Here is a 27,972-nt window from a genome sequence, read left to right on the forward strand (position 1 = left end):
CTACTGGTAAAATTTATATTAGCACTACAAAGGAGGAACTTACAAAATGCCAATGTATTAAAAAAAAGAACCACCTTTTCTTAACTTGTTCTAATATATACATATCTTTGAAAAGTTAATTATCCAGTTAAATAGCATTACTGTTCAAAACTCCTATCTTTCTTGTGAAAAAAGACAGTCCCACATAAATATTCAGCTCTAGATTTGGAAAAAATCTAATACCAATACACAGAAATAAAAAATGTACATTTATTTGTCATGTGGTAAGTTTTTAATAAAGCAATAAATAATTTTTAAACGTTAGTAGTAATAAAGATTTCTGTGAAAAAACTTACAGGATATGTCATTTTTACTATATTTATGTTATAAAATAGAATGTTAACTTTTTATATCTGAAAATAAAATATCTAAAAAGTCATGAAAAGACAGAAATTAGCACTCAGGTATACCTAACCACTTGGACAGAATTATTATTTAGTCTTTTTTTCAAAGGTACGTTCATCTTTCTTCTATGCAAAGCTTCAAATACTGTTTACTTTAAAAGCATATTTTTCTATCTCCGTCAACATTATTCAAATAAACACTGAACATTATTCACATCAAAAGAAAAGATGTAACAAAAAAGGCAGCCAGGGTACATGTAAAATGCATATACAAACATCAGGTTATATTATATTCTCACTTACGTGTAAAAAGATTACCAGCATCTCACTTAGGTGAAATTCAGCATCCCTGGTAAAACATGTGCAATGTCACTGAATGATGTGTATTAATATAAAAGAGGCTAGCTGATGCAAGCTGCTTCCATTCAAAGATTTTTGGAAAATAGTCACATCTTTTTTTTAAATTGTCAAACATCCTCCTACAAATTAAATGCCCCAGGCCAAATTACATAGTGGGCACTGCTTATCAAGTATCAGTTTTGGGGTCACTTGGTTCCTGAATCTAGACACCACTACTCCAAACAGCACATACATTTATTTCTAAGTTTTATAACTCTAGCATTCCTCCTCAGGAAATCTTGGGAAAAAAATTTAACAGTATTACCCAGCATAAACTCATCAACAGAGAAAGAACAGAAAATTATCTTGTTGGATCAAAAAAAAAAGTTAATCTCTATAGTGTATCAAAATATTTAAGCCCGTAGTTTGGTATATTAATTTTTAACAAGAAAGTTTCAGACAAAACACCCAGAACCAGAGTGCCAGCTTCACAGGTGTGCAGCCCATACATTCATGCAGGGCCCTGCACTGAGTGTAATGCTCTGTTCTGCCACCTAGAAATTCCTAGTCATTTGTCAACAAGGGGACCCACGATTGTGTGCTGGTCCTGGGAACCATATACCAAGCATCCTTTGGAAACAACATACTTCTGTAGTTAAAAACGAAACCAAAAAAACAACAAGTAACAATCCTGTCAGGCAAGTCATTCTTGAAGAAAATTAGGAGAAATGGTAATTAAATAACAAGAAATAATGAAGTTATATGAGAACTGGCATTGCAGGCATCAGCTGTTTTCCATCTCTTCCAAGTATCTCACAAGAGGAAGTAAGTAATTTATGTTCACTATGAGGAACTATTTCCTGCTTGGGAGTGTCATCAGATGTTTCATGTGCCACTCACAGAATCCATATGCGCCTTTAATAACAGACCTGATTCTTGACAGTAATGGCTGTGTGACCTTGAAGAAGCCGCTTAACCTTGCTGGGCCTCTGTGTCCTCACTATATTAAACAGAGCTTGGAGATGATCTGTGTGGCACCTGCTGCCTCTAAAGTATCTCAGTTACAAATAAAACACAAATAATAAATGCCTGATTGGCACATTTTCACACTTAAAAATAACAAATTTTACTAGTATGTCCTGTCCTTTAAATCTCCAGCTGATAAAAACAAAGCAAAAATAACAATCCTAATACCTCTGAGATCCCCATAGGTCCAGTTAATGCTATAAATGGCCTTCACATGAGATAACAGGTCAAATTTTTGTAATTAGGTAATTATAAGGTAACTGACCTTGTAATCAGGTCAACCATTTACCAACAGAAGGGATGTTATGTTCCCAAACATTTCTGTAAGTATAATGCATTTTTATAAGATGATATTTTGCAGTGGTTATTTCAAAGAATCCAATGCCCAGGGACTGGGTGATGGAAAAGACAGGATGCTTCTAAAAGTGTTATTGACAGTTCTAAGTGTGATTTTTATTATATGTCAATCTTTCTATGGAAATATTTTTATTCCAAAGGCATAAGAAGGTGTCAACAGACTAAACTGTACAAGTATTTGCTATACACCAATTTTGGGAATTATATAAATGCATAAAATAGTTATGTCTCAATTAGAATTTTGGTATGTGATACTAATTTGCAATGTGTGTATATTTTCACCCTTGGCACACTCAGAATAAAATTTAGGTATCCTAAGTTGCTTAGAAGATGCAAGTAGTGTGGGCTTGGCAGTCAGGAGATCACTAAAAATACTTACCATCTGCATCGAATTTTATCCTCTTTGATAAAACATTTCTCATCCAAGCTCTACTTGTCTTTTTCCTTTCCTATAAATGTTAGAAAAGCTGCTAAGTGTACTCAGCTGTTTCTAATTATAATTTAATAGAACATCAATGTAATCCATTCATTCCCCAAAGTCAAAATCATATAGGTTAATAATGGAAGTGGAAAACATATTTTATCTTATGGTAGAAAATGTGAAAGAGATAAGATATTTTTTCTGAGTAATTAAGCCTTGGGGGAAAAAAATACCTTATTTAGCAAACAAGAAAAATAAGCTCCTATTTTATAGGAGCTTATATTCACAATATTTTTCCCCCTGAAAAGTTGCCTTCTAAATGTTCATACATCAGTGTCAAGGAAACTTAGGATATTTTAAAAAATCAATGAAAAAGATATGAATGCATCAGAATTACTACAAGGAATGATGCCTGCATTGCTGCCACGTTGATAATTCTTAAGAGAAGCTTCCATGTTCCTAAAATTCATGGGAAAATACTTGGAAATACTTAAGATGTTGTCTCTACTGCATTAGAGGACTAGAGACAGAGGTGGTGAGATGAAAAAGCAGGAAGTCCATCTTTAGGACGACATGGAAGGTCACAAGCAGAGAGGGCAACACTTGCCTCTGATGAATTCTTTCTAGTTATGTTAAACCAGACAATAGTAAGAGAGTTAGAAAGATATTTCAATATTCTTAATGGACAAGGAAGACAGCAGAACAATAATGAGACAATAAAAGTCTCTCAGTAGAAATTTGAACAAAGAAAAATGGGACAGAAGTCCGTACCTCTTCTCTCTACTTAATTGTCTACAGCTACCAGCACTACTGCTCGTGGTGGTAAATGGTTTATAAAGGCAGCTTTCAATCAATATTACCTTCAAATAGAAGGAGCAAAAAGTTCCCTGAAAATTATCTTCTTATTTTTTCCTAAGTAAATATAGTTCAAAACTTACACACCACTTTTTCATTATGCTCACAGGACGACATAACGGCCATTATGGTACATAATTTTCAATTTATTAAAATCCCTAAGTTCAATACTACTTTATTACCAAACTTCTCAGGTATCAAAGAAAACCCAAGGGATACTTTATCAGTAACACTGCTTCTGTAAAAATAATGCTGTATAACACACCTACATATACATACCACACAGACATAAATCTACGTGGTTACACACACACAGGTGTACATGCATGATGTAGGGAGGTAGGTACCTATGTATAGAATATTCAATTCCGTATAGTTTTTTCAGATAGCACCACTAATCTGTAACCTTAAGACTTCTGAATAATTCTAAAGTCATGTATGAAATAAGATAGATAGCAATCGTATACAAGAGATTCAGCAGGAAACAGACTGCATTTGGAATCGCTGGCAATTCTCCCTGTGGTCTGGCTTGGGCTGCACACTTTATGCCAGATGCTGAAATGGACAGTGTCTGTAACCTCTAAACCATAAATCAGAGTCAGCAAAGATAGATGGTGCTGCTGGGGAGATTTTACTGCTTCAAGGATCCAAAGGTCAAGAGCGTAAAAGACATTTCTAAGTGATTTTATTTCCAGTACAGCCTCTAAATTTGGATAAGAACAGATAAGAATATGTCTGCAAATGCAAAAAAACAACCACACCAAGAAGGCGAACAAGATTTACACGTTATAATATTTGAAGATAATAATTATCTCCAAAACACTTCACGTTTTAGCTAACTTATCAAAGTTTGTGGTAAGCAGAATTCTCAGACATACCTCACCCCTCAAAATCCTCAAGTCCTGGTGCACCATCCCCTCCCCTTGAGTGTGAGCTGGGTGGTGAATGTGATGAACTATCACCCCCATATTAGGTTATCTTATGTGACAGAAAGGATTCTGCAGACATAATTAAGGCTCTAAATCAGCTACTTTTGAGATAATCACCAGGATGATTATCCTGGGTGAACCTGACCTAATCGGGTAAACCCTTCAAAGAAGTCAGAGAGATTCAAAGCCAGAGAGACTCTCCTGCTGGCCTTAAGGGAACAAACTGCCACAGCAGAGAGGGCCATGTGGCCTCGAAGACAGCTCCCAGTTGATAGCCAGGAAGAAAGCAGGGACTTCCATCATACAGCCGCAAGGAACTGAATTCTCCCAACAATCAGTGAACAAGGAAGAAAGCTCTAAACCTCAGATGAGATCACAGGCCCAGCTGGCACCTTGATTTCAGTTTCTAAGACCTTGAGCAAAGAACCCACAAACCAGTATGTGAACTCACTGACCCCCCCACAAATTGTGAGATAATAAATTTGTGTTTCTTTAAGCTAAGTTTGTGATAATTAGCAATTAAAAACTAATACAAAGTGCATTTATAAACACAGTAAAAAAAATCAGTATAAAAGATTAACATTATGTCTGTATAAAGGAAGAGTCTTAAAGCTCCTACAAAATTTAAAAGAAATACCACACAGGTGGTAACAATGTAGAAAATACACAGTTGACAATCCAAAAACACAGCCTATATCTAAATATATTACAAATAAGAAGAGGTAGCCTAACTCAGGAACAAGACACGGGAGCCACTCTTGCCACCCTTATTCAACACAGCCCTGAAAGAACCTGCCAGAGCAATCAGGCAAGAAAATAAACAAGTTAAGGGCATTAGAACCGGGTAGGAAGAAGTAAAATTGTCTCTACTTGAAGATGACATGATTTTATAAGTAAAAAATCCTAAAGACTCCACCAAAAAACCATTAGTTCTAATCAACGAATTCAGTAAAGTTTCAGGATAAAAATTTAACATATAAAAATCAGTAATGTTTCTATACAGTAATAGTGAATTATCTGAAAAACAAATAAAGAAAACAATTCCATTTACAGTAGCATCAAAAACAATAAGATACTCAGGAATATCTTAACCAAGGAGGTGAACGATCTCATAAAACTACAAGATATTGATGAAACAAATTGAAGAAGACACAAAAAAATGGAAAGAAATCCCATGTTCATGATCAGAAGAATTAATATTATTAAAATGTCAATCCTACCAAAAGCTATCTATAGATTCAATGCAATCCCTATTAAGATTCCAATGGCATTTTTCACAGCAGTAGACAATACAATTCTAAAATTTATGCGGAGCCACAAAAGACCCCAAACAGCCAGAGCAATCCTGAGAAAGAAGAAAAAAGCGGGAGGCATCACACTTCCTGATTTCAAACTATATTACAAAGTTACAGTAATCAAAACAGTATAGTACTGGCATAAAAACAGACACATAGATCGATGGAAAAGAATTGAGAGCTGAGAAATAAACCCAAGGATTTACAGTCAACTAATATTTGACAAGGGAGCCAAGAATACTCAATAGGGAGAAGACAGTCTCTTCAATACATGGTACTGGGAAAATTGGACATCCACATATAAAAGAATAAAACTAGACCCTTATCTTTCACCACTCACAAAAATTAACTCGAAATGAATTAAAGACTTAAATGTGAGACCTGAAACCATGAAACTCCTAGAAGAAAACATAGGAAAAAGCTCCCTGACAATGATTTTTTTGGATATGACACCTAGAACATAAGCAACAAAATGAAAAATAAACAAGTATGATGACATCAAACTAAAGAGCTTCTGCACAGCAAAAGAAACAATCAAAAAGTGAAAAGGCAACCTACAGAATGGGAAAAAATATTTGCAAACGATGTATCTGATGAGGGGCTAATATCCAAAATATATAAAGAACTCACACAACTCCATAGCAAAAAAACCCCCAAATAATCCAATTAACAAACAGGCAAAAGACCTGAGTAGACATTTTTCCAAAGAAGATATATGAATGGCCAACAGGTACATGAAAAGATGCTCAACATCACTAGTCATTATGGAAATGCAAATCAAAACCACAATAAGATACCACTTCAGGCCTGTTAGAGTGGCCATCAAAAAAAGGCAAGAGACAACAAATACTGGCCAGGATGTGGAGAAAGGGGAACGCTTGTACACTGTTGATGGGATTGTAAACTGGTGTAGCTGCCGTGGAGGAGCCTCAAAAAAGTAAAACTAAAAATAAAAAACTAAAAATAAAACCATGTGATCCAGCAATTCCACTTCTGGAAATATATCCAGAGGAAATGAAAACAAACTCGATATCTGCACCCCCATGTTTCTGCAGCATTATTTGCAGTAGCCAAGACGTGGTAACAACCTAAGTGTGCATCAATCAGTACATGGATAAAGAAGTTGTGGTACATATACAATGGAGTATTATTCAGCCATAAAAAATGAGGATATCCTGCCATTTGCAAAAACATGGATGGACCTTGAGGGCATTGTGCTAAGTGAAAGGTAAATACTGCATGATGTCACTTACATATGGAATCTAAATAAAAACCACACAAACACACACACAGTCTCATAGAAAAAAGAGATCAGATTTGTGGTTGCCAGAAGTGCAGGGGAGGGGGGAGGGGCAACTGGAGGAAGATGATCAAAAGGTACAAACTTCCAGCTATAAGATAAGTAAGTACTAGTGATGCAACGTACAGCATGATGGCTACAGTCAACACTGCTGTCTGATATACAGGGAAGTTGTTAAGAGAATAAATCCTAAGCATTCCCATCACAAGAATAAAACCATTTTTTCCCCTTTTTTTTGCATTTTCTTTTTATTGTACCTATACGAGCTAATGGATGCTAACTAAACTTACTGTGATATTCATTTCACAATATATTACATGTAAGTCAAACCATTATGCTGTACACCTTAAACTTATACAGTGATGTATCTCAATTATATCTCAATAAAACTGGAGGGGAAAAAAGAGATAGCCTTAACTAATTATTTGAAATTGTGCCAAACTCTTGGCACAAAACAGAGTTCAATTTAAATTATTTGTATTTCATATTTCACTAAAAAGAAATCTGTAAGAATAATATTTACTTCCTTCTTAGCCAGTGTGGTGTGGTATGACAATTTTTTGGCAGATAACAAACTTCTGAGTTTCCCTTCATGAGACTTTTTATGTTGGGTTATATCTTGTTTTACTGATATTTTAGTAAAGTATAGCTTTAAAAAATATAATGTTAAATATATGCACTTATATTTTCTTCTATCTGTCTCAAACTGACTTTCTAATAGGCAATTATATAGGAACTTAGAAATAGTTCAAAAAATAAACTATATTTTGGCAAAATAGGCTATGAAAATTTTAAATATATTTTAGCAATATTTCTACTGACAAAGTGTAATAAACAAAGCTCTAGTTTATATACTTCTGAGATTAGTCTCTTATCTCCCCTATACTAAGTTTCCATCACCAAATATGTTTCTTAGCAACAGAAAAGTGACATAAATAGTATTAATAAGGCATACTACAAAATGGAACATGTATTGGGTCCAATTTAGGATACAATAAAGAAAATGTATAGCATATATATATCACAACTTGATTAACTATAATCCAACTGTTACTTTTTGTAAGAGTCTTTTCCTTTAAAATTCTGATTACTGATGATAAAGAAATATATGATGAAAAATTCTGGATTTCCTTTTATCTTAAAACTCATCTGGGAAGTATTTCATCTGACCACAGCCTCAGGTATTCCTCTGTCACTAATTAGAGAAATACTGAATATTTCCACTATAAATTGCTTAATTATATTTGTCAGCCTGCTCTAAACCAATTAATTATTTACTTGTAAAAATCTTTGATGCAGTGCTATCCAGAGGTTCATTTCTGGAATACAGACCAGGAGCTATATTTCCTCTTCTACCCCAATTAAGCTGAAGAGTTGAGAGAGTGAAATATATTGTTGTGGTGAACAATGATTTACAATATTACTCACCATAAAGAAATGAATCTCGTTTCTTACAATTCAAGTATCTACTGCTGTCCTTTATAAAGCACTAAGTCACTGTCATGTTCCTTCATAAAGAAGTTCCTATGATTTTTTCCATAATGTGGTCTCTTTCATAAAGACTGGCTTATAACACAAATCAAAGTGGTTAGAAAGCAATTTTAGAATTTCTTAGGGCCAAAAAACCCCCTTCCTGTATCAGAACGCTGTCTTCTCTCATGCCACATACCACTCGATATCTTAGCAACTCCTCGTGGGACCGGAGTATGAAACAGTAGTAAACATGTGCCTGTCATACCACCACCCATGTTTACTGATGGACCCCTGGAACAGAGGAGTGGAACAGAGGTGAGACAATCAACTGTTATACATACACTGTCCACACATTTATTGAGTTTCTACTATCAGCTAGGTACTCCCCGGAAAATGAAGGCAGGCTGATGAGCGAAGCAGACACAGTCCCTGTACTCAGCAGGGCTTTAGGTGAAATGGGAAATCCAGACATCAGGAAAATAATCCCACCAATAAATGTATGAATGTCTTACGAAGCACTGAGAGAAGAGTATGCCAGGAGTATTAAGAGCATAAAGCCGTCTACAGGTCAAAGAAAACCATCCCTGAGAAAGTGATGTCTGAGCAGAGCCGAAGGACAGACAGACATAAGCCCAGCCAGCCTGGGGGGCACAGCACCTGGGGCAGCGGGAGCTGATGCTCGACTGCCCTGAAGAAGAACTGAGAGGCTGCTGCTGGGGCCTGGGAGGGGAGGCGGGGCAGATTCTACAGCAAGGGTTTGCTGAGCACCTACCGTGTGCAGGGCTCTGTCCTCAGCACGAGGAGTGCGTGAGGACACGACGCAGAGGAGGGTTCCTCTCTCCGAGAGCCTATGTTCTGGATCACGCGTGGTCCTGTACGTCTCGTCAAACATCTTTATCTTTACCTCAATGGGAATCTCTAGGAAGGTTTGAAAGCAGAGGTTTTTCTTTCTTTGTTTTTCTCTCCTTCCTCACTTCTCTTAAAGACTGATGGAGAAATAGAATAGATTTGAGGGGTGGATCCTGGATGCTGGGAGATTAGTTAAAAAGCTCTCATGTTCCAGGTGAGAGGTGACAGTCCTTCACTCAGCAGGGAGAGAAACGGAAACGGAGCTGGGTGGAGAAATCTGAGAGACACTGAGAAGGAAAGTAAACAGAACTCGGTGACAGACTGAGAAGGGGAGGTAAGAGAGAAAGAATGTCCGAGAAGACTGCTGGGGTCCAGCGTGCGCCCTGGACAGCCGGGGGCAGCCTCCATGAGGGAAACCACGGGTCCCCGTGTAGACGTGGGGAATCGCATGTTCTCAGGATTCAGACAGAGCTCCACGCTACAGATAAGAAACTGGATCAACACGAGCCTAGAGAGTAACTGATCCACTGGCACAAACAAGATCAACTGGGAAGGGAGGGAAAAGCAAAAAGCAAAAAAAAGCCAGGACTGAAACTTTTAAAACTCCTTCATTAAAGACTAGGAAGAAGAGAATGACTCAGTCAAGAAGAATCAGAGTCTCCAGAGAGGCAGGAAGAAAACCAAGGCACTTTGGGACTCAACAAGCCATAGAGGGAGTCTTTTAAGAAGGAGGGTAGGAAAAGCAGAGGCAAAGGCGGCTGAGGATCAAGCAGAACGAGGACCGGACCTGGCCACTGGATTGAATGACACGGGTCACTCGAGAGCCATGCCCTGTGATGTGTTTGAAGCCAGGTCAGGAGTGAGTGTCTGACTGTGGAGACAAACAGAACTCGGGCAGTGGGAAGGGAAAGCCAGGCAGAGGCGGGGGTGGCAGGACTGAACTCAGCAGGGCCTCCCTTCATCGTCTCATTTAGAGCAGCAACACCCTCCTCTGAACCGCATTTCCTTTTTCTCCACTGTACTGACTGACGTCTGACATACTGCATTTCCACTCGCCTATCATTCTGTCTTGCCCACTAGACATACGGTTCTCGGATGAATCAATGAATGCATGAAGGCGGGACGTGTGTGAATGCACGTGTGTGCGTGTGAACGTGTTTAAGATAACAGTAACCTGAGCATGTTCAAGTGGCGTTAGAAGGACCCAGCAGATGCCTCCAGGATGGGGAGTAGATAACTAAGGTTTCTGAGAATCGGGGCAGAGAAAGAACAAAGAATCCAGGTGGCAACACACACAACCCCTTCTGTCCAACAAGGAATACGGAGACAGGAGAGAAGGAAGAGAGAAGAGTGAAGGGCCGGGCTGCTCCAGCAGGTTCGGCCACGGGAAGGTGAAGGCATCCTGACTGATGACGTCCGTTCACAGCAGGAAGATGACGTCCCCTTCCTCCTGTGAAAGAGGAGGCAGGCTGCCATCTGTGAAGTGTGGTGAGAGGAGAGGGGAGAAGGGGTGACCGGAGTATTTAAACAGAATAAAGAATGTTCCAGTACCTATCGAGTAGACAGCACAATTCAGACAGGCACATGTAATTATAATACTTAAGTATGTGCACACATCTGTACATATGCCTACAAAAATAAAATACCTATATATTATTTAGCCCTCATAGTAAGACTATAAGGCAGGTATTATTAACCCAATTTCATACCTAAGGAAACTGCAGCTCAATCATTAAGATTAAGTCGTTAAATCAAGGCCATAGCATCACTGCTTAGAGTCCTCTATCACCCTCAGAAGCTCCCAGTCTGTCTAGATTTGGCTGTCTTGTTACAAACTACCATTCTAACCTATCCTACTCCTTTACAAAACTTATTACAACTCCAGTTACACAGTTTTCTATGAGTGTCAGTTAAATGCCTCTCTCCTAGACAAGTTCCAAGAAGCCATAAACCAGGCGTACAGCACACAATGTCCAGTAAATAAACAAATTAAAGAGTGTTATTTTCTTTAAGGCTACAAATTGGTATAACTATTTGAGAGAACAATTTGGCAGTATCTGTGATGCATACACCCTATTGGTCAGCAATATTATTTATAGAAATCTGTGTAACTGTCTATTAAGTACAGTGTGTATGGTACTGTTGTATTGAAATACACAAGGTTTTGTACTGGAGCTTTCTCTGTAAGAATTAAACGATGGAAACAGTCCAACTGTCTATAATAAAGCAATAATTAAATACACTGTGATGCGTCTGAGAAAGAATACATAATCAATCAGTATATATTTTTGTATGTGTGTGTATGTGTGTAAAGATACAAAATAAAGTTGGAAAGGTTTTATGCACGTAAAAGTCAGTGGTTTATCTGGGAGATGGAAATGCAGGGAGGAAAGTTAAGGCTTTCACCATTTGAGAAAAGTAATTAGAGATATTTTATATTTAAAAAAATAATAAACACTACGCTTACTAAGTCAAATGGAGAGAAAAGCGACAACTATGTGTTCTATTGAAATGCATCAATCCATAATCAGAGTAATTCTGTTTGATGAAGGACCAGGAGAGATCTCACAGGTCAGATTCTCCCAAGTTATTAAATTATTCCCTCCCAGTACAATTAGGTATTTGGTCAGGTCTAAAATATCATACTGCAAAAGGCATACATGACTATAATCAGGATATGAAGACATTCTACTTATGTGAATCTGCTTAGTCAAAATTTCTATTCTGAACACTAGTCAAACTTTCTGTTATGGTCATTATGCTGAGATTACTGTAAGATCTACAGACTTGATAGTATTACTTTCAACCTTTAGAAGTGCAGCTCCAAGAGGATCTGGAAAGCCAGACCCAAGAATGTCTTCTATCTTGACTAGGCAAACTGATGGCGGCTCTAACAAAGGACAGGATCATTAAAGGCTTACACAGTAAAGCCTGTGGGTGAGGATGGAGGAATGATAGCACTAACCCTGTCAAGAAGAACCACTCCAGTATTCTACCAAAGTATACACTATGTTGCTCTAAAAGCTTATAACTTACTAGGAATCAGTTGATATATTTTATTTTTATAAAAAGTTCCCTAAATAGTCTTCTACGTGATAGATACTTTCAAATTTTGATCAGTAGCCCCTGACTAAGGGTATAGGTATCCATTCTATAATGGTAAGTTACTACTCGTTACCAGAGTTCTGTTCTTCTGAATCTATCTTACTAGATCCACAGGGTCAGCTGATTAAAAATTTCCTTGATAATGTCAAGTGATGGCAAGTCTGTCTGAGTATGGAGCTGAGTTCACCACCACAATAAATATAAGATCACACTGACAAATTCTTCCTTCCTCACGGGCCGAAGAAGTCTGAATCTGCTGAAGATGGAGATAACAGGGCTTCTGTAAGGCACTCTGGTTTTGAGTTAGTTTTCTCAAGTGTGAAAGGATAGGCGTACTCTTCCAAGGTAAATGTCCTAGGCCCAGGCATGCCTTGGCATTAGGCCAGGAACAGCAACCTTTATGTGTAAAGTAGGAGGAGCAAAGGAAGAAAACCAGATTGAACAAGAGCAAAAACTCTAAAAGGCAATCAAGCCCCTAAATCATCAAGCTCTCAATCTAGGGCAAGCCTCTGTAACTGAAATTGTCTGTTTCTTTCATCTGCTTCAGCAGGCATTTGCCCAGTAGGGATTTGCCCTCTTTCCTTTGCACTCTAAGTAATTAAATAACTCTTGTACCTAAAGGTTCAAGCAAAGAATGTTGTCTTAGTTGTCTCTCTTGTAAGGATTATTTATATGAGCTTTTATGAGTCTCACCTTGATAGGAAGCTGTTTTGTAAGATTTTCCATTTGTGTATTTGCATTTCTTTTTAAAATGAAGACTACATTTTTTTTATTGTTAATTAATTTGCAGACACTGCAAATTAATTGGTGGTTAGCTATCTGTGGTAGCGGTGGGAAGTCCCTACAACAGCAAGTCAGGTAACTGATGGGAAGTGTGTCATCCTACCACAGGACTTTAAACAGAGTCAGCTTGATAGCATTCTGTGATAGCAGGAATGTTATCCTCCTTTTATGTAGCGTTTTTATGATTTAGAAAGCAATCTCAAAACTGTCTCTATCTTACAAATGAGGAAACTGACCCTAAGAGAAGTTAAGTAATGAGAGTTTAAGTGGCTGGCACTGAACTCACACTGGAGAGCAGGGTTCTCAGCTACTTCTAGTAAACCCACAAACACCTTGATCAGAACATCTGCAAAGGGCTTGGAACGGAATGCAAATCGTGTATGCATCAGCATTTTCCGGGGGAGAAGGTCAAGAGTTTTCATCTGATTTTTCAAAGGAGTTTTGTGATACAAAAATTCTTAAGGGCCACTAAAGAAAAACACATGGGTTTTTACATCAGACAAACCTAACTTCAAATACAGTTCTTCTATTTATTAGTAATGATACTTATCTTCTCTAAGTGTCAAAATTACCTCTAAGAATTCTTCTGACGAGGAAACAAGATAATGCATACAAAGCACCTAACACTGTTTTTAAAAACCCCTTACAAGAACTCCACGTAGCAGAGATTACTGGTTGTGCTCAGGTATCTGTTAAGAGACTGAATATACAAACAGACAATGGCCAGACCACATATAAAAACAGAACTCTGAACCACAGTCCCCAGCAACCTGACCAGGAAACCAACCTTCCATCTTTAACAAGCAGCCCGGGAAGCCAGCCTGCTCCATCAGACTCGGAGGAGGTCAGACTGCTCTCTCTAGTGACAATCCAGTAAGCTGAACAGTAACTTCTGTAACAGCCCCGAATGGCCAGGACTTAATAACTGACAGCTTCGCCAATTTTCATCCTTGCTTCCAACTTAGGACCAACCAGAGAAAGCCAAATACACAGCCTCGCCAGTCACCTAAGATGCCCGACTTGGAGTGAGCTCACCAACAGCTTCTGTGTGTCAGCGGCCTCCCATCAGGGCACACCTGAAGCGTCCTCTTTTATCCACTATAAAGAGTCCCTCCTCCTCTACCTGCCCGCGAATCTCTGCCAACACGCTGGTGACAGTGGTCGACTCCGTTGCTGGAACAGGCTCAGAATGAACAGCTCTCGCTTTTTCTCATTTCGTTGGTCTTTGCTGATTTCCACACTGTTCAATTCCGCTTCCAGAGTAAGAGTTTAGCTCACACATGGACAGCCAAATGAAGACTACACATGCTAGCCTCCCCTGCATCTACACACGTTCATGAGATGAAGTTCTGGCCAATGAGATGAAACGGAAAACAGTGTGTGGCAGCATCTAGTGATGTGCCTTAGATACAGCCAGCCAGTACCCTTCTCCCTTCATGCCTACGACTTGATCAGCTGTAAACAGGCTTGGTCTCTGAGAATCTGAGATCAGAACTGCCATGTTAGCCCCAGAATTTTATGCAACAGAGAAATATACATAATAACACTAATAATACAGCAACAGCTTCCACTTACATAGCCTTCCTATATGTGGGACACTCTTCTAAGTTCTTAGTAAATATCAATTACTTAATCATTTAAAACGACCCTATGAAGTAGGTTCTATTATTATTTTGTTTTGGAAAAAATATGGCACACAGAAGTTAAGTAAGTCCCTGGTGGTCCAGTGGTAAAGAATCTGCACTGCAGTGCAGGGGACATGGGTTTGATCTCTGGTCAGGGAACTAAGATCCCACATGTCACGGGGCAACTAAGCCCGCGTGCCACAACTACTGAGCTCACGTGCATCAACTAGAGCCCGCATGCCTCAAACTATAGAGCCCATGCGCCCTGCAGCCTGTGCGCCACAACTAGAGAGAGGAAACCTGCACAGCACAACTAGGGAGAAGCCCACGTACCACAACGAAGAGCCCACGTGCCGAAATGAAAGATCCCGCATGCCACAACTAAGACCCAATGCAGCCAAAAAAATAAATTTAAAAAAAAGAAGTTAAGTTAAGCCCAAGTATAAGCAGTTTTTAGCCTACTGTTATTTGGCAGTTTCTATAACTCGTAGCTGAACTTAAACCCAATTAATATGCCCTTAGAAAAGAAATAACTTTTAAGTGGTCAAATCAGGGTTTGATGTGCAAGTTTGAATCTAAGGCCCACTTTCTTCTCTGAGCATCCCTCCCAGGAGCAGGGACAGCCCAGGTCAGGCTGCTCTACAATTTCCCACTGGTCCCTCTGTTTGATGTCCAGAGATGCAGGATTGAGGGTGCTCTGGCTGGAGAAATCAAGCTGCAAAACTATAACTTCAGCTTACAGAAGACGAGCCCTTGGTCTATTTCCAGGTTGGTCTCGGAGTGTTCACATATCCAGTGTGACTTCACCAGGTATCTAGCTTCATAATCAAAATCATCACTACTGCCTACCACTTATTACAGGGCTACCGTACGTTAAGCACCACGTTGAGGTCTTTAAAGTAGCTAACACACCTATATTTTTAACCCACAACTCAATCAGAAAAAATAAATCTTCAGTTTAAAAAAAAAAAAACAAACCTTACCTTTATCATTCTGGATAGATCACCAGCATCTGCTAATTCCAAAACTATGTTTAGTTCATTATCTTCAATGAATGATGCATAATATTTAATTACATTAGGATGGTTGAGTTGCTGAGAAAAAAAAAAAAAAACAGGCATCAAAAAGTTTTCTTACTGTAAATTCCCAAGAGTCACAGTTTTGTAATTTAAGAATTAGGTTAGTTACTGCATTTCATTTTTAAGTTACAGAAACCTTAACATGACTATATTTTTCTTTAATCTAGTGAATTTTGAAATAAGTATTATACTTATTGAAAGTAAAACTAGACATCATTTTTATTTTAATATTTTTATTAGAAATAATAGAGTAAATTATACACTTTTTTAAAGTATTTTTTAAAGTATTTCTATGATGAACAAATATATAAATACATGCGTATAAACAAATGACTAAATTAAATCACCAATTGTTAAAAATTATATCCTTCAAAATGATAAATGTCATTTAAGGCCACTCAATGTTAAGTAAAGTATTCCTTTTTACTACTATTTTGAAGTTAAGGGTGATCCTAGTATAACTCCAGCCAGTGGTAAAAATCTGGCATCTACTATATTGTATCTAAATATCACTTTTACATCAAATAATATAAATATTCTGAACTTATCTACGGGGTTGATTATTAAATTACCTTAAAAAATTTTCACCTTGTAGAAATATATTCATAAGTCTATACACATTTACAGTCTTTTTGTACAATCTTTTCATTCAATCTTTAAGCAAGGTAACATAAGAAAAATCATTTCTCAAAGAAACTTATTCAAGAATGATCCCAAAGAGTATACACAGGATTTTCTTCTCTTCTTTCTACTTAAAGGTTTTCCTCCCACATTTTCTATGATGATATATTATTTCTCTAACAAAGGTTTATTAAAGCAGTCACTTCATGTCCCAGGAAATAACTACAACAAATAGAACAGTGGAAAGCATGGTTCAATCTGATCTTACTCTTATCTTTTTGAATAGATCTGATTCACTTCAGGCACAAACAAAACTGGATGGCATAAAAATCATCCAAGTTTTATCCAAAAGTTAAAAATATAACATAAACCACTGAATTCCTCAAAAGAAATCTCACTATATTAAATGCAGTGTGACGGTAACTGAAATGTCAGTCCTATTCTTTGAGTGGATAAGAAACTGAAAAGCTAATTCTGACATACTCTTTACACCACCCTTTCTACATCTGCAAAAAGATATGGAAATATTATTTTTAAAACGTGAGCCATTTGGATCAGTCCACATTCTCAATATACCATACCCTGAGATAATGCTAATATGCATTTACATTACTTAACATTTAGAATATGTCTAACTGGGATCATCGAGAAAAAATTTCTTCAATGTTTTATGTCTATTTTATTTATCTTCTAGTTTGAAATGGGGGAAAAAAGCTAATCCTACCAGGGCTTCCCTGGTGGCTCAGTGGTTGAGAGTCCACCTGCCAATGCAGGGGACGCGGGTTCGTGCCCCGGTCCGGGAGGATCCCACATGCCACGGAGCGGCTGGGCCCGTGAGCCATGGCCGCTAAGGCTGTGCGTCCGGAGCCTGTGCTCCGCAACGGGAGAGGCCACAACAGTGAGAGGCCCACGTACCGTGAAAAAAAAAAAAAAAAAAAAAAAAAAGCTAATCCTACCAAATGTTCCAATTAAATTATTGTACAGTAAATCCAAAAGGTAACTGGATTCTTCAATATATTGATTTCAAACTTATATGTTACTTGAAATCGGTGCAGCATAAGCTGTATCTCAAAAATCTTTTTATTTTTAAGTGTGATATTTAATAAATCACTTTTATCAACCTATTCAATTATGTTCAAAACAGTCAACAGTTCGTTTGTTATTTACCTTAAGGAGATCTATTTCTTTGATACAATCAGCACGTGCTTTGGCGTCCATTAAATCAAATATCTAAAAATAAAATCCAGAATTACTTAATAAAATAGTAATCTATGGTTCAAGTCACCATGTAAGTCCACTGTAATACTTTGCACATAATTACACACACACTAAGAAGTATTCTTTCCAATTAGCTTTTAGGAGCTGTGGAGATCTACAGGTATTTTATCCCATGTGACTAGAGGTTACATTTTCCCTCCAGGGGCAGTCAGTATTAAAAATGGGAAAAGAGAAGAGCTAGATATTTCAAATCTTAAGTTCAAATCGAAGAGCACGGAAGTTGTGAGACTGTGATATATTAATATAATAACAGTTAAAATATTGAACAATATGTGCTAAATATACTGCATGAACCACCTCGTTTAATTCTCATTTAATCCGCATGAGGACAATAATGTTAGTATTCCCACTTTACACATGAAGGAAAGTAGGTTTAGAAAGCTTAAGAAATTGACAGAAGTTCACATAGGTAATTAATGGAGCAGCCAGAATTCATTCTCCAAGTTATCCTACTATAACCCAAGCTCTGAACCATTAATTTATATGATCAAATCAGGTCTAAAAGGTCTAATGCATGCATTCTTGACAGGGCTGATACCCTTGTCAATTTTCCAAGGAGGTGAAAATTGGTTCTTCAGAGAGAGGGTGACAAAGTCTTACTCTCTTTAAGCACAGATATACATATGATACCTAAACAGACACACTGTATCTACGGAATTAAAATTTCATGGTGGGGGGCATAATTGGGAAAAAATGTCTAAAAAGGTGAGGGGTGAAAATAAAGAAAAGGTTGAGAAACGTTGATCTAATGTAAAAAACATAAAAATAAATAATACAATCAGAGGGCTCTTTAGTATGTCTCTGAAGACAAAGAAATCACTCAATGTTCCAAGCATATGGAAAATTAACAATAAATAAATATCTTAATAAGTCAATACTCCAAGCATAAATGAGGATAACACGTTCATTTTCTTGCTTTTCCATGATTCACAAAACTGTGTTGAATGCCAAGTTATCGTTATGTTTTATTATAGCTACAAATAAGGGAACCAGCCTGCAGTCCTCAGGAGGCACACTGTCAGGGGCAGACTGCAGCCCCGAGCACAGAACGTGACACTCAACCGGCAAGTGCTGCTGCACGAAGTGACATGAGTGCCTCGAGGGGCGGGCTGTGGCTGCCCGGGCTTCTGAAGCTTGATTCATATATGCAGGGAAGTGCAATACACCTCAGAAAGATTTCTTACAGAAATAAGTAAAATGACAAGTTCATTACTTAAAGGAGTAAACTCTACATTTAGCAATTTCACGTAGGAAAGCCACTCATTACCCAAAATGCCAAAAGGTGCCAGAAAAATGATGTTGTCACTAAATAACAAATCAAACAACTATAACAAATATTAATGTAAACAGAAAATTTTGAACTTGATGTTAGTTACTGATATGAAACACACACACACACACACACACACACACACACTACTTATTTATGATGCCATTCTCGGGAACTACCAATCACAGGGGACTTGATACAACTTGAAGAAATGTGGGGAAGTACAAAATTTTGAATGTCTTAGACCTTGAAGGAATTCCTGAAAACTTTTTTTAAGGAAACAGAGAAAGGATCATTCTGGTACGAGTGACTAAAATGAAAAAAAAAAAAATCACAAACTTGGAGACATGTATAAATCTAATCTCCCAGTAATCAATGTTTCTATGATGGAAAAGTATTAAAACACGAAAGACTGAGCGAGATGAGAATGTGTATGAGAGCTCTAGGAAACCCTAACTAGACACAAAATACAAAGACAGAACTGTGCCATGATGAAATCATGAATCTTTAATTCAACTTATAATTAAACTAATTCAGAATTAACAAATTAACTTTCATCTTGAACTGAATTCTCAGTACCAAAAGTCACTTCTCAAACACTGAGGAATGAAGCATTGCTGGCACATTTAAGGCAAAACTAAATTCTGAACCAAATACTTTTAACTGGAAATTCAGAAGTATCTTATCTTGCTTTTTCTCTTAGCCAGCATGTCAAGACAAAAACAGAAACTGAATCTTCAGATTAAATCATTCGCAGACATAGATTCAAAGCTGTCTGATTCCTTGAGCAAAAGGCAATACACATGAAAAAAAATCTGGATTTTCATAAACTATTTACAAGCTTGTCTTCAGAAGGTATCTTTCCAGCTCTACCAAAGTTTCTAAACTAATGTTTGGGTTTTTAAACTAATGTTTGATACGAGCAAAGTTATTAGCAGTGTTTAAGCAAGTGATTGGCTGATACATTCTTGGTATTCTCTGAATCATTTAAAAAGTTTTCTTTTGTCACCTTTAAATTTTGCCAAAATTACTCACGACTAATGAAACTCAAAAGGTTAACACTAGGTATCTTTGGAGGGAAAAGGCTTTCAAGTGACTTAAACATTAAACACAAATGTCCTTAAAAGGGCATCTGTAGATCTGTTAGGAGAAAAAAACACTTAAAATGTAGTGAAGGAAGTACTTCAAAAAATATACTGAGAGAGTATGACAAACCTGTTACATCTTACTTTAAATAAATCTTAAATAAATGGAAATCTCAACCAAACATCTGGGCCTCACCAGCTTCACAGAGCCTGAATAAATGAACTGAGCAGCTTGTCCCACATTGAGGCCTGTTTCCCACGTGCCCTCCGTCCTTCTGATCTCACCCCTGGACTGTGCCTCTGTCTTTCCCGGTGTTCCTGCCCCTTGCAACCCGGATGCCACAGTGACTTCTGGTTCCCGCACTTGCTGAGTGGTAGGCACAGACTTTCTTATTTGAAGGATGGAAGATGGGTGAGGGAGTTAGAAAATCCATGGCAGAAGGGCTGAGTGGCCTCTCTAGACGTAAATTACAATCATCGAACAAGATAATCTCCGAATAATGAAAGTCTCTACCACCAGCCCTTCCCTGACTCAATACACAGGCCCCTAAGGGGTGGAGAGGGGGGCGGAAGTTAAGCCAGGTGAGTGCTCGAAGAGATCTGCACTGGAGCCAGGAACCGCGCTCCTCTGACACCCAGGCCTGTAATCCAGCGGCCATCAGCCTTCCTCTCTTCATGCACCAACGTGTCTGAACTTCAAGGCAAAAGACAGGACTCAATTTCTTCCTCGTGGATTCCTTAAGGCCCTGGCAAATGATGGCCAGGAACTAGATACCTGTGTGTGTCCTTAATTTTTCCATGATTATTTAAAAAAAAAAAACAAAACCTTTGTTTCCAAGGGGGTGCCTTTTAACTCAACAGGCTAGTATATAGTGATCTAACTCCTAGGGCATCAATCAGTCCTTTTTGCTTAAAATTAAAAAGCTTCTAATATGTACCACGGGAAATTCATCCTTTGTTCAGACTTCCTGAGAGCCTGAAGCTCAGCAAAGCTTAGTCAGGGCTTCCAGAGGTTCAGAAGCCACCTACAGGGGTCAGGGAGAAGGTGGTGCAGGAGAAGCAAACAATCCAAAATCATGACAGTGAGAAATATCCTGAAAGGAGTGGGAAAAAGAGATGCCACTGAAGGAAATAAGAAAAGGGATATCCAGAAAGACAGGAGAACCAAGCCAGTGTAGTGTGAAGAAGCTGTGGGTGTTGAAGCAACAGTTACTACGGAGACGTCAGTAAGAACGTCAAGTGATGACACTGCAGGAGAGGAGAGGTGGATGCGGGAGAAATGGGCAGCAGCTGAAAAAGTCTCCAGGAAGACAGAAGAGAAAGATCTTGTCCAGAGCGCAGGTAGGGAAGGGAAGGTGAATTAGGATGGCTGTGCAATCGTGAAAGCACAGCAGATGGCAGAGGTTATCACTGTCACACAGGAGATGCCCTTTTCCACTAAGCATGAAGGCACACGGGCCGTGGCTGAGGCTTCAGAGTAGGTGGTAGTTTTTAACTCCACCACTGACAACACTGTAATCATATGTACCTGCTGGTTTGTGTTCTTCTCACTACCGTGGTTAAAATATATCCAAGTAGGGAGTACAAGAGAGTGCATTTCCAAAGAAAGGTGAGCAAAACTCCAAGAAATATCCTGAACCTTTCTGTGCTAGGGGGTGTGCAACAGTGGCTACATGTGAACAGGGAAATGAAGAAACACCCAGTGAAGAGAAACCCTGCCCGGGCGGTTAGCAAGACAGGAGCAAGATGGGGGAGACTGTAAAGTGGAGACATCCGCATTGCTCAAATAGCTGACAAAGGTCCAAGAAACACACAAACAACTGAAATCAGACCTTAAATAAGAGGTCTAGAGAATATGGAATAGAGGGCCATGGTCAGGATGAGGTCAAAGAACAAGCTTTGGTGGAAAGATAGAATGGGAGAGAAATGAGACGGGGAGATGAAGAGGGGATGTGGAGAGTTAAGACAGGACAAGCAGAGCGCAGGGTGGGCTGTGACAGTGCTGCGAGCAGACCGGGTGCCGGGGGTGGGCGTGCTGAGCAACCGTGACGCCTGGTCTTGGCAGAGTCAGCATGGTGCCAGGGAAGGGACAGAGGAAAATGAGAGCAAGGGGCTGAAAACATATTTAAGAAAAAAAGAAAAGAAAAGGGGGGGGTTGTTGCAGACTGGCAGACAAGGGGCAAGATGGAACAAATATTGAACTGGATGGGCTTCAAGGACAGAAGAGAATGACGATTGCTGGGCACAGACTAAGGGGAAGAAACCCTAATGAAGATGACGTCCCCGCATCCCAAGTCAAGAAAAGAGAAGCACCTTACACTGAGACGATGGGGAGGACGGTGGGGATGTCGAGGAGAGAGAAGATTCACTCAAAGAACAATATTTACTCACCGGGCTTGGCCACTAGAAGAGTTTCTCATTTAAAAATTTTAAGATAAACTCACATAATCAAAACTTGCATTTATCTTAATGATGACCCTAAGGTACCATAAGATGCTAAAAGAAAAATTTGTGAAACATCAAAAAATGGACAAATAACTAAATTATTTCATTGGTGTCCACTGTATCAGTTAAATATTTTAATGTTAGTATTCTATTTATGGTATATATCTTAATTCATTATAACCCCCAAATTTTGTTAACTAGAATGCCCCATTCTCTAAATATTCGATGAGGCTAAAAATTTACTACATTTTTATATGCCTCAAAATGCCTAAAATAAAATTTAAAGTACAAACGAATAAAATTAAGAAGCTTTAATTTTTTAAGATGAAGTCTCTGCCCCCTTGACAAGTAAACTAGTATAGTATCAATTACTAAATTATTCTCCAATTTAAAAAATATATAGTATATAAATTATTCTTACAAATGCTTCCTAATTTTCATTTGCTCAAGTATCTATTGAAAGTTTCAAAGAAGTCTATAGGGATTAAATAATGAAGTTGATAAAAGCTGCAGGACGAATTCCGTAATCACAGTGAACACTGAAAACGAGACTGAATATATGGCTATAAAGTGTTACAAATATATTAAAATCAGTGTATGCATTACGGAAGAAGCTACTGCCCACAAATTTCTAATTGCATGCAAATCCTAATGTCTAATTACATGCAAACATGCAAAATCTTTAATCTAAAATTAACACATGTAAAAGAGCAAGTTATACTCATTAATATACTCTAAAAAGTGATTTTCTTGATGAATGCTTTAACATAATTATCAAATATAAGAAAATATAAGTAAAACAAATATCAAAGAATATTTGTTCTTTCAGAAAGTTTTTTTGAGATCACCCGGATCAAAAGGGTGAATCTGAACAAATACTGTATATTATCACTATTTATGTTTGTTTGTAAGTATACAAAAGGGCTTTATACAAAAGTGACTCTAATAAATGTCACTGACTGACAATGGATGTCCCACAGTAAAACAGTATTATTCAACATACAACTTAAGAGTAAGAAAAGACAAATTAAGCATTAATGAACTAAGGATCAAACTACTTCACCTACGATTAAAAAGTCAGGGTAAAAAAGGTCAAAGAACTGAGACACAAAAAACCAAAATTCATGCTATAACATCACGTCTACCAATTCCAATTACACAGCTCTAATCAATGAACTAAGTATAATAAAACAGAGATTAAGTGGACGAGATCAAAACAATTCTTTGATAATCTTCCAACACAAAGAACTGTGGTTCTGAGACACAGCCCGACGCCTGTGAAGACTTTCCCAACCTCCCTCTCACCCTGGGCCCCTCAAGGCTGCGCCCACTGTGGTTCCTCCCTCACTATTTTAGACGTGTCTTGGCTGCACTTCCACTGGAATCCACGAGCCCCGTTATTCTGTTCATGCTGGTGTTCTCAAAGCCTTAAGATGCTAACCACTGAACATCAGGTGATCGCTAACACTGGAGAAGTGAACTGAACGAGCAACAGGAAGGGAAGCAGGGAGACAGGGCAGCAAAGCCAGTATGTGGAATTGCAAAAATGTTCCATCAGTTAAGAACCATCTTAATTTTTGGCAAACAAATCGTGACGGGATGTGGGCAAATTTTCTAGAAGGTTGGTTAATGCTGTCATACACGGCAGGCTCTCAACCTCTTTATGATTTCAAAGAAGGAACGTGCATTCAGTACACACTCTTTCCTTTCCACACACAGGTAACAGGCAAACATCCAGGAAAGTCACCAGGGCTTCCGGCAAGTTGGCCACAGAAAAGTGACACCTGACACAGGACAAAGTACAGAAGAGCCCGGAGAACTACGCTGAGGAACCTGCACGCTGCTTCTAAAGAGTCTCATCAAAGATTTGTGAGCAGAGAAATGAGTTATAAACGCAACATTTCAACACATGAACTCAACCAGGAAGGATTCTAGAAGAGCTGGAAACAGTGACATGGCCCTTTAGACGAGTAAAGTAGCCTTAAAATAACAAATTGCATGAGGATATCCAATGTTTGATTCCTTATGAATTTTTTGAAGAGGGGCTAGGATTCTTCAGGCAGGAAAAGAGTCTGGTCAACAATAGTTTAAAACATTTTCATACTAAGCTGCAGAGGTGGATTTTTAAAAAGGAAGAACCCTGGTCTTTATTGTTCAGCGCAAGTGTAATACATCACAAAAATCAATAACATGTCTGAAGTGCAAATATATTTCTCCTCACAAAGGTTTAAGATACTGTTCCCTAATTACAGAAGCTAAGAATATCTTTACAGCAACAATTCTCTCTTGTATAAAGGAGTTACGTTTAAACTAGAATATGTCCCAACAGCAACCCTAAGAAGCACAGAAGAAGGCAAAGCCCAAAGGACAAACTTGAACTCGGCACAGCGGGAGGCAGCGGTCTGGGGTTTACCATAGTGTGAAGTGGGGGCAGCTGGAGGGGCATCTACCCTGCACTGACTGGAAACACGACCATGCACATCCACTCCTGTCCATTCAATTTTCCAGTCAAAGGAAAGAAGGATACAGGCAACCAGAAACGATGTAGACAGTATTACAAGAGGCCTGGAAGAGCTTTTGTTCTTCCTCCCTCCCTCCCTTTTCCCTTCTTTCTCCCCTTCTTTCTCAGTATTTCCAGTGACAAGGTTCTGTGATTTAAAACACAATCCTTAGAGACAGAACTGAGCGCTGTCTCTCTGTCCACACTCAGGGTTGGGGGTGGGGGTTAGGGGGGAGAGGGAAGCCAGGAAGGCCGCAGGGACTCCACCTCGATGTTCTCTCACTCCATCCATCCATCCATGCATCCGTCCACCCATTCATCCACCCACCCATCCTTCCACCCATCCAAGCATCCACCCACACACGCACCCACCTACCCATCTATCCACCCACATATCCATCCATCCATCCAGCCAGCCATCCAGCCAGCCAGCCAGCCAGCCAGCCCCGCCTTGACACCTGGGGCAAATCAGCAGCTGTCTTCTCTCTAGTCTGTTCTGTGTGTTCAGCTTGTACTTTTATCTTGAAAATAACCGATTTTGAAGATTATTACCCTCCTAGAGAATCCATAGTGAATCCTCACTTCCCTCCTACTCAAAATCCTGTTCCTGGTTTCAGAGCTCTCCAGGATCTGGTCTCACCTCGACACCCTGGCTGCCGTTCCAATCCCAGCCACGCCAACAGCTCATACTGACATTTCCTTTCTGCGAACTAGGGAAACCAGGAATCCACGCCGCAGGGTTTAACGTTTCATTGCTCTAGATAGACTCTTTCTCCCTTGGTGAGCAGGAATAAAATTGCTAGCTTCTTTTCCTCCCCCACCCCACAGTGCCCAGAGATACATATTAGAAATTCAAGACATTTTAAAAATGCATCAGAGGGCTTCCCTGGTGGCGCAGTGGTTGAGAGTCCGCCTGCCGATGCAGGGGACATGGGTTCGTGTCCCAGTCCGGGAAGATCCCACATGCCGCGGAGCGGGCTGGGCCCGTGAGCCATGGCCGCTGAGCCTGTGCGTCCGGAGCCTGTGCTCCGCAACGGGAGAGGCCACAGCGGTGAGAGGCCCGCGTACCACGAAAAAAAAAAGGATCAGAGTTCTGTTGTTAGGAAATAATCATTCCCAAAGTCATCTGTGTCATAAACACTAATATCTGCATTGTATATTTTATGTTCTTACTGTAAACGGCAGAGTACATGAGAGAAGACGGCTACCCTCACGTGCTGCTGGAGAGAAGGTCAACGGTGCAACCGCTGGAAGAACTCGGTATAAACTTGCAGCACTGACCGTGCGTGGCCCTGGGCTCATCACTTCCATCCTCAGGCACATGCAAAAGGGAGATTCTTGCACCAGGAAACATACACAGGAACATCACTGAAGTACTGTTTGTAACAGCAAACAACTGTACACAACCAGTAGCACGTAACAAGAACTGGACAGTATACACACGTAGTATGTAATACTACACATACACACGCATATCTACATATTGAATACTAGATAAAGAATAAAGCATAGCCACACACACCAACATGTGACAACATTTATATAAGTTCAAAAATGCAAAAGCAAACAACAGATGTATTCAGAAATGTACACAGATTTGGAGAAAAACTCTAAAGAAAAGCAAAGGAACAATACACACAAATTCAGGACATGGTGACCTCTGAAGGAAGGGAGTGGCAGAAGTGTGTCAAAGGTGAGTGGTGGATATGAGAGCATCTGTCCTATTCTTTATATCTAACATATATGCCCCATAAAATCTTTCATAAATATTTACTATTTGCTTAAAAATATGAGTGAAAACTATTCACCTCTGCTACAGCTGTTGCAAGTATACTGATCCCTTACAAAATTAAAATAATAATAATAAGAGGACACTGAGGTTTTGCAGGTCTCGACACAGAAAAGACACCAGGGCTGCAGAGTAAAATGGAAAGTCCACAGGCAGGTGTGAACAAGAATGCCCTTCCCTGAAAAAGGGAAGTAAAATGGTACAATGTCAAACACACTCTGGGGCAGAAAGGCAAGTGCTTTCGAGGCCAGAGGCGAGTGGACCCATCAGGGCAGTGACCTGTCCTGGGCTCGGGCTGGGGCACGGCCTTGCCAGGTGAGCTGGGGCAGGTCCATGGATCTGAGGAAGCCAGACAGAGTCAGGACTGGAGGGCAGAGCTGATGCTAGAATAATACCAATACAACGTGTGGATTTTACGTAAGACGTCAATCCTCTAACTTTACCTATTTCATTTTTTTTTTATTCTCCAGTAAATAAAGTTCACTTCAGTTTTCTTTCATTTATTGCCAGTGTGGCTCTCTACATTAACGAAAACCTCCCCCTAACCTTGCCTGCCGTTTACTGACTTTATTAGGCTGTGCATTCTGTGAGCCTGGTTTCCTTCTGCAGTGCCTGCAGCTCAGGATACAACACGTAGCCACACGTCCAGTTAGGAGCCATGGTGACAACTCAAATCTGCCTCTTAAAACCTAGAGCTGTGAAAGCTTTTCTAAGATCATTCTAGTCATTACTGAATCTGGGTGAACAAAACCAGCTGAACTTTAAAAGTAGTATTAAAACTAAAAAATGATTTCCACCATGTATTGCACTTAATGCAAGTGTTTACAGTACAATTTTTATTCCTTCCCATCGTTCTCAACTTAAGACTGTCATGACCCAATCATTCAGGATGCACTTTTCTCTATTTATTCTTCACAGAGTATAATTTTACGTGGATTTATATAATTAAAGTCATCTTACCTGCACTTTTTTTAAAGCTACTGGTACTCCATCCAAGAGACAGGCTGCTCTATAAACTTCACTAAATTGCCCGCGACCAATTTTCTTTTCTATTCGAAAGTTGGCTAATGTATTATAGCCCATATCCGGTCGTAAGGCCTTCTGTAATTAAAAAAGTCAGAAAAGTTTTCAATCACACAATATACACACAATCATTGATTGTCTT

General features: G+C 39.0%; 1 protein-coding gene across 8 annotated transcripts in view; it reads right to left on the reverse strand.

Moving 5' to 3' along the window:
* Positions 1-27,972, reverse strand: part of NEK7 (NIMA related kinase 7) — a 146,187-nt gene that overhangs the window by 46,601 nt on the left and 71,614 nt on the right. For all 8 annotated transcript variants that reach the window (XM_029231250.1, XM_029231254.1, XM_029231246.1 and 5 more), the window contains 3 exons: positions 27,768-27,908; positions 17,608-17,670; positions 15,724-15,834 (listed from right to left, as the gene is read on the reverse strand). In XM_029231250.1, the coding sequence (XP_029087083.1) occupies positions 15,724-15,834; positions 17,608-17,670; positions 27,768-27,908 (315 nt within the window). The remainder of the gene's footprint in view (positions 1-15,723; positions 15,835-17,607; positions 17,671-27,767; positions 27,909-27,972) is intronic.

This window comes from Monodon monoceros, unplaced genomic scaffold (genome assembly GCF_005190385.1).
Source record: "Monodon monoceros isolate NGI ecotype Baffin Bay Population unplaced genomic scaffold, NGI_Narwhal_1 Super_Scaffold_18, whole genome shotgun sequence".
Lineage (NCBI taxonomy): Eukaryota > Metazoa > Chordata > Mammalia > Artiodactyla > Monodontidae > Monodon > Monodon monoceros.